The sequence below is a fragment of the Dipodomys spectabilis genome, unplaced genomic scaffold (assembly GCF_019054845.1).
Source record: "Dipodomys spectabilis isolate Male_0828 unplaced genomic scaffold, ASM1905484v1 ptg000115l, whole genome shotgun sequence".
NCBI classification, from domain to species: Eukaryota; Metazoa; Chordata; class Mammalia; order Rodentia; family Heteromyidae; genus Dipodomys; species Dipodomys spectabilis.
This window is the reverse complement of record NW_024870792.1, coordinates 13,237,939-13,253,042: the sequence shown is the minus strand read 5'-3', so window position 1 is coordinate 13,253,042 and position 15,104 is coordinate 13,237,939. Positions and strand designations below refer to the sequence as shown.

Here is a 15,104-nt window from a genome sequence, read left to right as displayed (position 1 = left end):
AGAATCCTGTTGGAGCTGTGAGGGACCTTGAAGACCATTTTGTCATTTACTCATTTTTTGTAGAAGACTCATCTAAATGTAAGTGTGTAAGGTACACAGAACAAAGCAGAACAATAACCAGTCCTAGAGCTCTTTGCTAGAGTCCAAAACTCTTTCTATCATCCTGCCACCTCTTCTATACTGAAAATAAACAGCACAAAAATATCTGGTCAAGTGCTACTCTATATCATTTTTCTTAATTGTATAATTTCATAAATATGAAATATATTGCTTACATTTGTTTTTCAATATTTTCAGTAATTAGTAATATTTTTAAGCTTAGTGATTAATTGGAGATAACAGTCTCACAACCTTTCCTGCCTGGGCTGGCTTTGAACCACAATCCTTAGATCTTAGCCTCCTAAACTGAGAGTATAGGCATAAGCCACTGATATCTAGCTACCTTCTATTTTTATTTTTGTACGGAAATTAATTTGAAGTAAATTAAACTTTATCATGTAAAAAAGTTGATAATAGGATTCCCTCTTTAGTTGTCTTGATTCATACAGAAACCATATTTCTGATAATCTCTGGCAAAACTGAGGTCCAAGCTAAAGGCCCTTTGTACAGAAAATGGCTTGTTTTTACTATAAACCACAGGAGAAATCTCTAATCATCCTCCTCCGAAAAACTCATCAATACTGATTCAACCTGGGCAGTCAGAAGTAGAATCCAACCAACTGTACTTCTTTGAAGAAGGTGGGAGTCAATTGCTCCTTCCAAAGCTGAACTTCCTCCTGTAAAGGTCCTAGAGCAACAAGCAATGTCTAGATTCCTATAGAACACAGTCTGCCAGTCAGCAGCCAGCTTTTAGAGGGTAGTGAAGGAAACTGCCTAGAATTACTGAGGATGTGGATTGGAAATAACTAGGCTTAATTTCAGAATTATAAAAGCTTCAAAATACACCTTCCAACTAGACATAATTATGAAGATGATGTCATCTGAGTTTTAATCACCAAAGTTGGATTCCCTCTTTTTTCTAAAATTGTGGTATTTCCCTGTTTATAACCTTTTTATCCATTGCAAGGTAGTTATTGAAAATTAATTCCTATTTCTAGCTTTTAAGTCATTCTGGATAAATATCTTTAAAGGGAATTTGAAATTAATCATTAAAAACATTATAACTTGTCCAAATATTTAAATCATCCTGTCATCTAACTTCTGAGAACAATATACAATTGATTCTAATTTACATCATTTATGATAGTTTCTTCTGTGCTCTATGTGACTGGATTAAAGAAATAATTAGTTTTAGACAGATAAATGATCAGCTGCTTAAAAGAATAAGCAAGAAAAGGAAGATCTAAAGCCTTGTGTCCAAGACATAGAAAATATGGACAAGGGATTCCTATGTGCCACAGTGCATATTAAATAGGACCAAAGTGTTTTCTTTAACTAAAACTATCAACTATACACCCAGACACATGATCCTTTTCATGTTAAAGGATATTTATGTTTCTAAAATTGCAATGAAGATACTTTTACAAGAACAAGAATTTAATTTAAGCAAATAAATATAAATACAGCAACAAAATTTTATTTCAGTAACAATATTATTTCAGTATGACCCAAGGAATATTATTTTAGTCTCAGTAATATTGGATAATCACTGATTAGTTGACTGATTTTATAGTTCCACAATTGTTCTCAATCTAGCATGGTGAAAAATCCTTTGAAAATTCTAACATTACAAAGAGACTCTTGATAAGAGTCTAGCTAGCTGATTTATTGATCATGAAAATGAATGTTGAGTTTATATAAAAGAATATTAGTGACTCAGTAAACATGCCAACTCACCTAGTGTTAGGTGCCAAACCTCTAGGTGCCACAGAACAAAGACAAGGGATTGCCATGATGCTGACATTCAGGAACTGACCCTGTAGCATTTGCCAGTGGTCACTGCAGCCTAGAGGTAATGGAAGTCATTAGTGACTTCTCCTTCAGCAGAGTAAAACCTTAGTAGAGCTTGCCCCAGATCTCAAAGAGATACAATTAGACTCACCAGACTTGGGAGAGCCTTGTCTAAAAGAAAGAAAACAAAAGATACAAAATCAGGACACCCATTTTTAAACTCTGGAAAAGCAGAGGACCTAGTCAATATTTTCTTAGTAAACTTATGTGTATCATTTTGTTATTGACAGCATCATAATGTGCCCATTAGTTTAAAAGTATAAAAAGTGGTAAAAAAAATGAACAATGATTTTCTGTTTCCCTGATAACTGGAATCCTTTCTTTGTATGGCTTAATGTTTATATTCACTCTAAAATTCTCATGTGGGCAGAATTGTGTGTGTGGGGGGGGGGAGGGGGGTTTAACGTATGGTTACATGCAAAGTACCTGGTATACACGTACACACTCAAGCAATTCTTGAGTGAATAAATGACTGGATGAAGGGAAAATGACTAGGCCAAAAGGCAGAATGAGGTGGTTAGATCTGTAGGAGTCAATTAATTATTCTATACCCTTCTTTAGTATATAATCACAAAAGATTACAAATCTGATGCACAGTGTATGATCAAATGTACTATGCTTTAACAACAGATACAGTACCTCTGGAGTTCATCCTGAGAGTTGTTAAGTGGTAAAAATGATATTGTACAATCCTCTGGCCTAAAATATAACAAAAATCTTATTAATAGCCATTGACCATGGGATATAGAATTTTTCATAAAAGAAAAACACCTACTTAAGTGTTGTCAGTGCCTTAATCACAGCAAAATCTCTCCTTTGGTTAGGAGACATCCATCGATACTTTTCTGCTAGAGCCAGAGTTCTTCCACCAAAGCCAAACATGGCTGAGAAGCCAAAGCGAAGAAGTTTGCCAGAGGTGCTAAACGTGCAGACATCGACTGGCTGCAGGTGTCCTTGAACAAACCAGAGTGACAGCAGTCCATCAGTAAGTGCTGTAAGGCATCTTGTCAAAACAACAAACATGGGAGACCATACCTTGTAGAAGAATATCTGGAAATACTGTGCACCTTAATGAATATCCTTGATTTATCTCTGTTAACCTAGACCTACTGCAAATGTTCTTTATAACTTTCTCAGGAGCTAAATGAAGGATCACAAAGCAGTAAAATTTGGAACTTATTACTTTTTCATGTAAAACATGATTGAGGACATGAAGCTGTTGGGCAAATTAAACTTTGACAAAACAGTAATTTTCACTGAATTTATCTTAAATTAAATGCTGTCAATTAGGATGCAATGCTATCAATTTTGTCTGCAAATGTATACCATGTAAATTACTTTTCCTTCCATTTTCTTCTCTTAATAGCATAATCCTAGTCATGGTACAACAATTGTATACATTACATACACAGATAGTATGCTGGGTGTTCGTTGATCTGATTAAAAAATTGTGATTTTTGAACAACATTATAATATTTCTTTGTGTAGATTATAGCAAGATTTTATTTATGGTTCTTTACAAAGTATCTATTTTGAAAAGAGAGGTGATAAAATAATGCAAACCTTGCCTAATTAATTATGAGGTTGTAGTCAAATGTTTCTCTACTTTGAAAGACAACAAATTTGCCATTCCTTAAAAGACAGAAGTCACAGTGTTTTCTATGTAAATAAAAATCTTTTTCACGATATGAATTTATTTGGAAGAATTCTTACCCATGATAATGTGCAAAGTTGCTGTTACCACATGAGGGATCCCATAAAGAGAATGAGCCAGAACATTAGTTGATCCTGTCAAAGCAAAGTGAAATCATATACTATCAATATAACATACATTCTAAGTTCATAAGTTAACATTTACTCTTACTTTACCATTCACAATAGTCCAGGCCAGAGTAGAGAGTCAAGAGAAAGAAACTTTAAAAAGTGAAAAGAAGAAAGTCACTGCTGCAAATAACACATATATAGAAAACACTAAAGACTATACCAAAAGAACTGTTAGAAGTAATAGCTTCAGTAAGATTGCAAGAAAAAAAAACAGCATACAAAAGCCATTAATGTTTCTATAGACTTACAACAAACCTTCTGAAAATAATTTTAATCCCATTTACCATGGCTACAAAAGCAAAACCATTACAAACAAATTTTTAAAGGAGGCAAAAGAAAATTATAAAAGCACTGAAAATCATCAGATACTGATTAAAGAAATTGAACATAACACAAATAAATGAGAAATTATTCATGCTCATTAATTGGAAAAATATTGTTAAATCCCAAACCAATTTCCATCCAATGATTTGATGCAATCCCGTTTTTCTCATTAAAATCTTATATATGGAACCACAAAATACCCTCAGTGGCTAAAGCACTCTTGAGGAAAAAAAGAGCAAAGCAATGGCCATCACATTGATTTAAAAATATGCTACAAAGTTACAGTAATTTTGAAAAACACAATACTGGTATAAAAAAGAGCGGCCTAGTTGTGCTAGTAGCTTTAGTATCGTCTTGTTTGTGATTATTTGGGTAAATTCCCAAAAGTGGGATTGCTGGGTCACAGGGGAGCTCTATGTGGAGTCTTTTGAGGAACCTTCATACTGCTTTCCAAAGTGGTTGAACAAGTTTACACTCCCACCAACAATGCACTAAGGTTCCCTTCTGTCCACATCCCCTCCAGAATCTATTGTTATTAGAGCTCTTGATTATAGCCATTCTAACTGGGGTGAGGTGGTATCTCAATGTTGTTTTGATTTGCATTTCTTTTATGGCTAGAGAGGTTGAGCATTTCTTCATGTGTCTATTGGCCATCCTTCTTTCCTCTAAAGAGAAGTTCCCCTTTAAGTCTTTAGCCCACTTATTTATTGGGCAGTTGTTTCTTTGAGGATTTGTTGTTGGGGGGGTTAATTTTTTGAGTTCCAAGTATATTTTAGATATGAGACCCTTGTCCGTTGTATGGCTAGTGAAGATCTTCTCCCAATCCATGGGCTTTCTATTGATCTTGCTAGCTATGTCCTTTGCCATACAGAAGCTCTATAAATTCATGCAATCCCATTTGTTCAACCTTTCTTTGATTTGTTGTGTTTCTGGCATGGGGGAGGGGATAGGAAGGGATGGGAAGGGGAAACAAAGGAGTAGGCAACAATGCTTGATAAGAAATGTACTCATTACCTTACTCATGTAATTGTAACCATCTGTACGGTATTTTCACAATAAATTTTTTTTTAAAAGAAAGTATTGCAGGAAAGATTAAAAAAGAGAGAGAGAGAGGCCTAGGGAACAGGATATAATCCCAGAAATAAAAATCTGAACTGATTTTCCATAAAGGTGTCAAGATAACACAATAGGGAAAGGAAAAACAGTATGGAGGTTCAAAACAAAACAAACAAACAAATGAACAAAAACCCTGAAAACAGAACTACAATTACTGAGGGGCTTCCTTTTGTAAAGGAAGTTTTTCATAACAGCCAAGACATTGAATTAACCTAAATATTCATCAATGGATGAGTGGAAATATGGTATAGATTCACAATAGAATAGTATTCATATTTATTAAAACAGGAAATCCTGGCTGACAGCCAACCTCACCTTTGTAATCCTAGCTAACTGGGAGGCTGAGAATGAAGATTAATGGTTGCAAGACATTTTTTCAATGTATACGTGGGCACAGTCATGACTGCACTTGCCAAGCTACATGAGAGGCTAAGATTGGGAGGATAATGGAGATCCAGACTGGACCAGATAAAAAGCTCTAAAACCCTGAGGGCAGCTGGATACCCAAGCAAGCATGTGCTTGCCATCCCAATAATAATTTGAATCCTATGTAATCCATGATCCACTATGGATCATGGTTCAGGCCCACAAACAATATTCTATGAAAAGCAGGGCTAGAGATATGACTCAAGGCTGGAGTTCAAACCCAAGGAAATCCAATCATTTGAGACAATTATGAATGAAACCGGAGGGTATTATGCCACATGAAATAGGCAGGTACTATGCAATGAATACTATGCAATTTCACCTTTATACAGAATATTTTTGTAAATTAGCTGACAATGGTGGATCAAGCTTATTATTCCAACTACTTGGGAGGCTGAGATAAATTGAAGGATTGCTGTTTTAGGCCAGCCTTGGGTGTAAAATGTTCACAAGACTCCATCTAATCCAATGGCTGGATTCAGTAATGAATGCCTGTATTCAAAGCCATGGAGGAAAGACAAGGACTAGATGAAGTAGCATCCACCTGCCATCCCAGGGAAAGTGTGATTTACTAATAGGAGGATTCCAGTCCAAGCTGGATCGAGCTTTAAGCAAAACCCCATCTTAAAATAGCCAAACAAAATGGTGCTGGTAGAATAGTGCATATGGGAAAACATCCTGTAGGACATGTGAAGCCCTGAATTCAAATTGTAAAAGCAGAGAACATGTACTCACATTACTATGGGCCAACAGAGGACAAGTTTGGGATAGGTTTGCCTCTGACAATGAAAATTTTGAACTATGAAGAATCTGTTCAAGAAAGCTGTTATACTACACGATGATTATAATTAATGTGTTACATACTTGAAAATTGCTGAGAGTAGATTTTAAGTGTTCTCACACACACGAAAATAAGTATGTGAGCAATATATGGTAATTAGCATAATTAGCTTAATTTAGACCTTCCACAATGTGTACATATTTCAAAACATCATGTTGCATGTGTTAAATATGTATAGGTTTATGTCAATTTAAAAATAGGTGAGGAAAGAGTTTGAATCAGCAATTAATGGAGAATATACACTTTTAAAAGATTGACTTTCAGAGGTCACTCTAGATATACTGAACTAAGTCTGTACTTTTTAATACCCCCAATGACTTGTGTACCCATGGCTTGAGGTATATATGGAATTTCTGGTCTATAAATCAGCAGGATCCAAATTACCCAGAAGCTTGTGAAAAATGCAGATCCCTGGGTGTCACCTGCAGCTCACTCAATCAGAGTGTGTGTGTGCTGTGAGTGTGCATCTATGTAAGGATCACCCAGTTGTCTGTATTAACAAGACCTCCAGGGGATTCCATTATACTCTACTGTTTGAGAAGAAGTCACTTGCAAACCTGAGACTCTGAATCTGAACACAGGCCTTTCCAATAAGTCTTTGGCTTCCTACATCTTGCCCTTTGGCTACTAAATTGTTAATCTTTCTCAAAAAAGAAAGAGAATGAAAAGGGAAAACAAATCAATCCAGTTTCCTTCCCAGATTTATAGTAAAGGTTTCATGGGAGGCCACATAATTAGAGTGAGATATTTAGGATTATCAATGGATTACAGTACTCCATGAAATACACTTCCTCTATTACCATGGTTAATTAGGAGTAGACCATAAAACATATTCCTCTAGAAAGGCTATTAAAAAGCATAATGTATTGCCATGTGTGATAGAGAATGACACATATCATGACTCAAGGAAATGGATTGCTTGCTCCCTGTGAGTTTGAATGAACATACTCCCAGCAAGTGTGCTCAAGTACCAATCTCTTTGCAGGGCTAGAGATGGATTTTAGGTGTACACTCTCTCAGACATGGTAACTCGTCCTGATTGTGTAGAATTTAGCAGTGAGCATAAGCATGACCAGAACTCAGAATTCTATTTTAGGCATCTTCTATTCCCTAAGGTGCCTTAATTTCTGAACAGAGATTTTTATACTCTAAAGAAAATAGTAAGTTTATGAGAAAGTTCATAGTAATTGTCAAATTATAGGTAGTTCTACATTCTTGTCTGGCTCATCTGAAAATGGATCACATTTTGGTTCAAATAATTGCGCTCTATTTGACAAGGTATTGCCATGCCAAAAATATTGCTCATATAACTAACAATGGTATAATTTTAATGATTCTACATAAGCTATAAATGTTCTATCTCAAGGTAAACATTTTAATTAGGCCCAAAAGTTATACTGTATTTCTTCACACTACTATAATCTTTGTCCACCACCTCCCCTCCACTGGCTTGCTAATATGTGTCAAATACAAAGGATAGAACAGCAGTAGCAATTAAGGAAAGTGTGACTAATGAAATACTAGACAGAAAACTACAGAGAGACAGAGAGACAGACAAAGACAGAGACAGAGAGACAGAGAGACAGAGAGGAAAAAGAAAAAGTCCTTGGAAGTGCAAGCACTTCTGCAGAACAATTAACTTAATTAACCAGACACTATGAATATTCATAAGGCTGTTAATGTCTCCCACATCCAAACAGATAAATGTGATGTAATGACTTCCTAGTCAAGCATATCTAAAATTCTCATGAAAATGGCACCTACAGTTTGGTTCTTTGCCTGAAATATCATAGAAATTAAGAGTCCCTTGGCAATATTTTATTCTCCTCAAATTAATTGGAAAGCATGAATTTATTTATGCAAACTCTATAGAAATAAATGGTTCACAGCCATCAGTATGTGGACTGAGTCTTGTTTTACAACAACTGGATTGCCTTTTTATTTTTATGTCCTCTCAGGCTTTTTTCTTCCCCTTCCCCAGTTTTAATCGGAATCTTTCTGTGTAGCTCCTTAGCACCAGTTCCCATAGCAACAAGCATAATTTCTAATGACCAGCAGTTCAAATACAGGCTTCTCCACATCTGATCCATTTGAGTCTGATCATAATTTAGTGGCTTAGTCTGTTGGCTCAGTGGAGTAATTTACTAAACACTCTCCCTCTGGGTGTCTCTCTCTAGGAAGCAAATGGCTTCAAAGGCAGACTATGTCTTCATGTTCAGCTTGGACAGTTCCTGCTCTTGCTCTCTCTCATTCCTTATCAAGATCCCTGACTAAGCAGAGTATCCTCACATTAAACACAGCCCACACATGATTTTCTCTTCTTTTTAGAATTAGTAAGCTGAATTTTTCACCCAACAACAAGAATTGTGACAGTGTACAGTGTCTTCTAAACAAAGACATTCAATAGCATTTCAACAAATACCCAGAGAATGTATAGAATAGTCTTGGAATCAGAAATATATTTTTAAAGAATAAATTCAATATGATTCCTTTATAAAATCAGGTACATAATAAAAATGTAACTGGAAATGCTACTTGTTGTTTTGCTGTTTAATATCTTTCTCTTTCTCTCTCTCTCTCTCTCTCTCTCTCTCTCTCTCTCTCTCTCTTTCTCTCTCTCTCTGTCTCTCTCTCACACACAAACACATACACACACAAACACATACACATACACACACAATCTTGGAACCTCTCCTTTTAACCTTTGAAACAGGGAAGTTAGTGCCTAACCTAAGAACTCTAAATACTAATGAAAAGAACCCATGATGAAATGGTAACCTCTCTGTACAACACTTTAATAATATTTTAAAAAGTAATAAACATAAGCATAAGAAACTTAAAAAAAAAGAACCCATGAATTCAGCACATATACTCCCAGAGAGGGAAATATTAGAAAGGTTCCCCTAACTGCACTCAGAACCTTAGACACAAAAAGGTCAAAAATAAAAGATAAAATGACATAAAACAATGACCTCAAACACATCTTTTCTCTTTTTCCTTTGAAGGTTACTTTATAATTTTCTTTTTAGAAACCATTATTGATCATCTATAAATATATGATATTACATATAATATATATCTTGAAATTATAATGATATATCTTAGCATATTCAAGTGCTTGCTTTTATGAATGACTTTATTCTCTAAGAATGCATTGGGTATGTAAGTTTACTTTCTGGACCAGTCTTACTCTAACTGTTCTTCTGCACTCTTCTAATCATTGTACATCTTGCAGCAAAATGAATCTTCCTCAAACCAAATACCTCCAATGGCTCCCTCAATGTGAAACAACCCATAGTTCTCTACTGAATCTCAAATATACCTCAACACCGTCTTGTGCATGGGTACAGAACACCCAGGGTCTGGCACATATCACATCATAATCTTCCACCCCGTTTTGTTGTTGTTGTTGTTGTTTTGTTTTTCTCAGTCACTCTTGTCATTTTTTTATTATTTTTATAGCTAGGAAAATAATTCACAGTCATCTTTTCAGAATTATACCCATTTTAAACCAAAAGTGTTAATTACTCTCTAAAGTCTCCTTGAGACACATTGCTTTAATATGTGCTATAGTAATGCTTAATAAATGTCTAATGTCTGTGTCACATTCTTTTCCAGCTACTGGGTACTTAGCCAGGCCCTGAAGAAACTCATTCCAGGTCCTCTGGAGAGGCAGAAGTAATCATGTAGGTTCTTGAAGTTATTTATTACATGAGAGTTTCAATTATATGAGCTCCATATTTTATTTCCTTTGGAATTGTAATTGTGTAGTTTGGTTGGAGTGGCTGTTTTGAAACTCCTTCTTCAGTACTATGTAACCAGTAGAATATTTCATGGAATAAAAGGAATTACATATATTGATGGTCTATGCATTAACCCTTCCTAAACGTTATCTAATTTAGTACTGCAATAACCTTGTAATGAAGTGAATATTATGGATTAACTAAATAGCCGAATTTCAGGACAAAACTGGCTTGTCCCAAACCTCACGTCTGCTAGTGGAGACGCCAAGAGCCAAGTCTTTCAGACTCCTAGTCTATATATTTAACTGCGTTGGTACTGTGTGGGTTAGGAAATGGGACAAAGGATTGATAGAGCAGTGTCTATTTCAGAAGTCTGTGGCCACTCCCTTACCTGCTGGTATTAAGCCAAGGGGAAGCTGTGCTCTGACAGGACACAGGACATGGTCTGCCTCCATCCCAGCACTCTTCTGGGCTCTCAGAAGTAAAGCATGGGCCACTTCACTAGCAGATCCATCGCCTCCAACACAGACAACACTAGAGAAAAGAGAGACAGTAACATTTCAGAACCATCACTCATTATTCCTGACACCTTAAAACTACTAACTTTGTCAAGGTACATAACTATTTGGTGATCATGGCTGATAAGCTTAAAAGCACTGCATAGCCCAAGTTTACTTCATAAATGCAACACCCAATCATTGCTCCAAGGCAAAATATTTTTAAGTGAATTAAGAGGCATTAAAACATTTGACTGTATTAATTCACATTTAACTTGCAGTTGCTTGTTAATATCCCAAAACATATCATTCTCATTTTGTCTGTTAATGATACTGTCATTTGGAATTCATTTAACACCAACCAAAGTCATAAAATTCTGTTATTTTTTTCAACAAAGCTGTGAAAAGAGGAATAGCAATAAACAGGACTTAAAATAGAAAGCTTTCTTTTAAGGAACTGTCAACTACAATTAGTGCATGAAAGTAATTGTTGCAAATGTGACCTGTCTTTCATTTCCTTGCCATTGCGGCTATAGGGGTCTTCTAAATTTAGTGTGACTACCTTTGGAGTTTGTTGTTGTTGTTGTTGTTTGTTTTTGTCCATTGTAGGGCTTAAACTCAGGGCCTAGGTGCTGTTCCTGAGACTGTGCTCAAGGCTATCACTCTACCATTTGAGTGGTTAATTGGAGATAATAGTCTCACAGAAACTTTTCTGCCCAGGCTAGCTTCAAACTGTGATCCTCAGCTCTCAACCTCCTAAGTAGCTAGGATTACAGGTGTAAGCCACCAGTACCTTTTAGTAGAGATAAGATTGCTGATATATTTTTTGATTTCATGGTAAGTACACTTTAGGTGTAAGGACCCACAAACTTAATATATTCATGTTAATTACTTGTACTTAAACATTAAATATAATTTTATGAAAATGTCATCAACTACCCAAAAGAAGTGAATGATTTTGTGTTATTGAAAGTAGGTACCAGTAAGAATATGTTATGAGTCTGCTTGGAAGAGCATGGATGAAATTAGGAAAGCACCCTTTTGTAATAGCCCCACAAAAAATAAAATAACCTAGGAGTTAACTAAAGAAGTGAAGGACCTCTATGATGAAAACTTTAAAAACCTGAAAAGGAAAATTAAAGCAGAAATAAGGAAGTGGCAAAACCTCCCATGCTCCTGGATTAGAAAGATCAACATCGTGAAAATGGCAATACTTCCCAAGGCTATCTACAAATTCAATGTACCACGTGAATTTTGTTTCTTTCATACCTTCTTCCCCCCAGTATAATCTCTGCTTTCACTGTATTTGATTCTGATACCCTGCATCTTATATATACAGTTTTCTAATTTGGGAAGGAGAAAGTAAATAACAAAATGCTGAAATAAGGATACAGGTTGACTCATTGCAACAATGAGATGTGCAACATACTATGTTGAAAATGAACTTTACAACATCAGGGGCAGGGGGTGGGGGAGAGTTGGGGAGGTGGGAGGGAAGGGGTGGTAGGAAGAAGGAAAGGAGGGGATAACAATGCTGGATAGGAAATGTACTCATTACCGTACTCACGTAACTGTAACTCCTCTGTACAATATTTTTACAATAAAAAATATAGATGGAAAAAATAAGAGTCTACAGAGTAACAGTTCTCAACTATAGCCTATTCATATCATGTGAGAAGCAGCGAAAAACAGAGCTTCTGGAGAAACCAGAGATTTCATGGTGAACCTTCTAATTTATAGGCACTAGAACCCAACATCCATTGCATTTAGACAAACTATGTGCCCACCAAGGAAATGCTACAGGCTAGAATCAACAAAGGTTACTTGTTCCTTAAATTTAGGAAGCTGCAAAGATAGAGAGCAGAAACTGAAGCATATTTCTCATCTGTTTCCCCAGCATCCTTCCAGCCTCTACTCCCCTCATCCCTTCTGGTTAACACTTAGAGCTCTGCATAGCCTGGAAATCCAGGACCACTCTGTTTAAAAGAAAGCCAGCTCTGTTTAGGTTAGAGGCACTATTATGTTTACTATTATTACTACTGGTGTTGTTGCTATTACTAATGTCTAACCTGATTCCAGAGTTTCACAATCTGGTGACCAAATCATAGGAAGGAGATAACATTTACTGTGGACCAACAGTATGTCATATAAAATGTTTATTTTTTGGTATTCAAGCCACAGAATTCTGTGCAATAGATGTTGGCACCATCTTTATAAGGAAGGCAAGGTTGGTTGAATCTTATCTGTTTGATTTGTAAAGCATCCATAGAATTTCCAAACATACTGTGAATTTAGTAAAAGTTTTTAATCTATGCCCATGCACACACTGACTTTTTTTGGGGGGTGCCAATACTGGGACTTGAACTCAGAGCTTAGTGTTCAGGTTTTTTTTTAATTCTTTTGCTCACAGCTGGTGCTCTACCACTTGAGCTATGCCTCCATTCCAGCACTTTTGCTAGTTAGTTGGAGATAAGAGTCTCTTAGACTTTTCTGCCAGTGATGCTTTGAACCTTGACTCTCAGCTCTCAGTCTCCTGGGGAGCTAAGATTATCAGCATGAGTCACTAGAGTCTGGCTGCATATTGACATTTCTAAGTGATCTAATGAACTGTATAGTCACCAAAAAAATCTAAGTTCCGAAGGCTTTGATTCTTACATAGGTAGGGGGGCAAGCATGTGACTTTTGGAGTTTTGTATCCAGTTATAGCACCATATATATAAACCTATTGCTGGACTTTGAAGACAAAGCCTTTCTATGAGAATTCTCTTCTATAAAAACCTGTGCACATTTGACATAATGCATTCCATGTTAATGTTTTTTGGAGTTAGTGTGAATGATAATAGTTGCACTTAGTAAATAATTACTATTAGTATCACCTAGTAAGTATGAATATATATATATATATATATATATATATATCATTGTTATGGATACTCCTCATGTATAGGTATTTAACCTGAACAGTAGCTGATACCATAGATATGAATAACTCTAATTCACAAACTAAGAGGCTAGAAAGAAACATGCAGCTACTACAGTAAGATGTAGAACTTCCTAACAAGGGATTTAAAACAAGACATTTTGACTTTAGAGACCACAATGTTCAGTATAGCTTCCTTCTTTTCTAAACATGAAATCCAAACAAAGCAGCCTTAAGAGCAGTGAAAACCAGAAAAAAAGCAGTGAAACCAGGAAGAAATTGAGTTAGGAAGGAATGTACTTATTTATATCAACAACTACCAGATCATTAAGATCGTGTCAATGCACAGCTATGCAACCTAAGGGATGTCTTCACAACAAAAACGTCATAAGAGGTTGGACTGTAAGAGGGGGAAATAAATCAACTTTTATATTAATGAAATAATTTAACCACACTTAAGCATTACTCTACCCCTCTCCTCTTAGCCGCCCCCCACTTCACAAGTATACATTTCCTGCTATTCATTTTGTTGGGCTTTAATTTAGTCTTTCTAAAGAATTACACTATCTTCGTTCTCCATAGATTCTATTATACTTTAGTTAAGTCACTTACAACTGCTCAGGTGCAAGAGGAGAGGGGTAGAAGAATGGATGGGGCACATGAGTAGAATATAGGCAATAATGCATTTTATATGCCACAGAACTGAGAAGAAGAAGGGAAAGGGTTCATCAAAAGGGGGGGGGTGAAGATGTTGAAGGGATGACATGGATCAAGATGCATTGTATACACAAATTGCTTTGTTAAATAGCAAAAATTCAATACAGAACCTAAAACTTGAGAAAAGTGAAGTAAGGGGTGGGGTGGGATGCGTGGATGAAAATATTAAAAGAGATGACATTAACCCAGAAACACTTTATTAATAAACTGCCATAAACTGCTCTGCTGAATGGCAACTCTTTTGTATAACTACCTAACGAAAATAAAACATTAAAGAGTTATTCTAAGCCAGATGCTTCTGGCTCACTCTTATACCCTTAGCTACTCAGGAGTCTGAGATTTGAGGATCAAGGTTTGAAGCCAGCCCAGACACAAAAACCCTTGTGGAAGTTCTTGGGGAAGATAAAAGCCTGTGCCTTTGGTAAAAGTATAGACAAAATCTTTTCAACTCTTTTCTTGCATCCAGGCCAGTGCTATATGACAAAAATAATTCACACACATTTTTAATCTTGCACATATCCATTACCACAAAAAGTAACCTCCCCCCCAAAAAGTATCTTTTATTCTTAGACATCAGTACAGGACATTAGCAAATCATCTCACTTAACTATTTTAACAGCTATGAAATGTATGTCACCTGCTTTGTTTTTGAGGTTTACATGCCAGTGAATAATATCTGCATTTCCAACAATGTATCACAATCAACGGTTTCTAGTTCTACTATAAATAACACACCTAGGTAAGAG

General features: G+C 35.9%; 2 protein-coding genes across 2 annotated transcripts in view; one reads left to right on the top strand and one right to left on the bottom strand.

Moving 5' to 3' along the window:
* The window catches only part of Itga4 (integrin subunit alpha 4), an 80,469-nt gene extending 76,833 nt beyond the window's left edge, over positions 1–3,636 (top strand). The window contains exon 29 of the mRNA XM_042688225.1: positions 2,775–3,636. The gene's annotated coding sequence lies outside the window, so the exon portion shown is untranslated. The remainder of the gene's footprint in view (positions 1–2,774) is intronic.
* Cerkl (ceramide kinase like) overlaps positions 1–15,104 on the bottom strand; it is an 86,685-nt gene that overhangs the window by 5,680 nt on the left and 65,901 nt on the right. Inside the window, 6 exon segments of the mRNA XM_042688227.1 lie at positions 1,837–1,945; positions 2,042–2,061; positions 2,590–2,649; positions 2,726–2,903; positions 3,664–3,738; positions 10,616–10,758. Coding sequence (XP_042544161.1) covers positions 1,837–1,945; positions 2,042–2,061; positions 2,590–2,649; positions 2,726–2,903; positions 3,664–3,738; positions 10,616–10,758 — 585 coding nt within the window.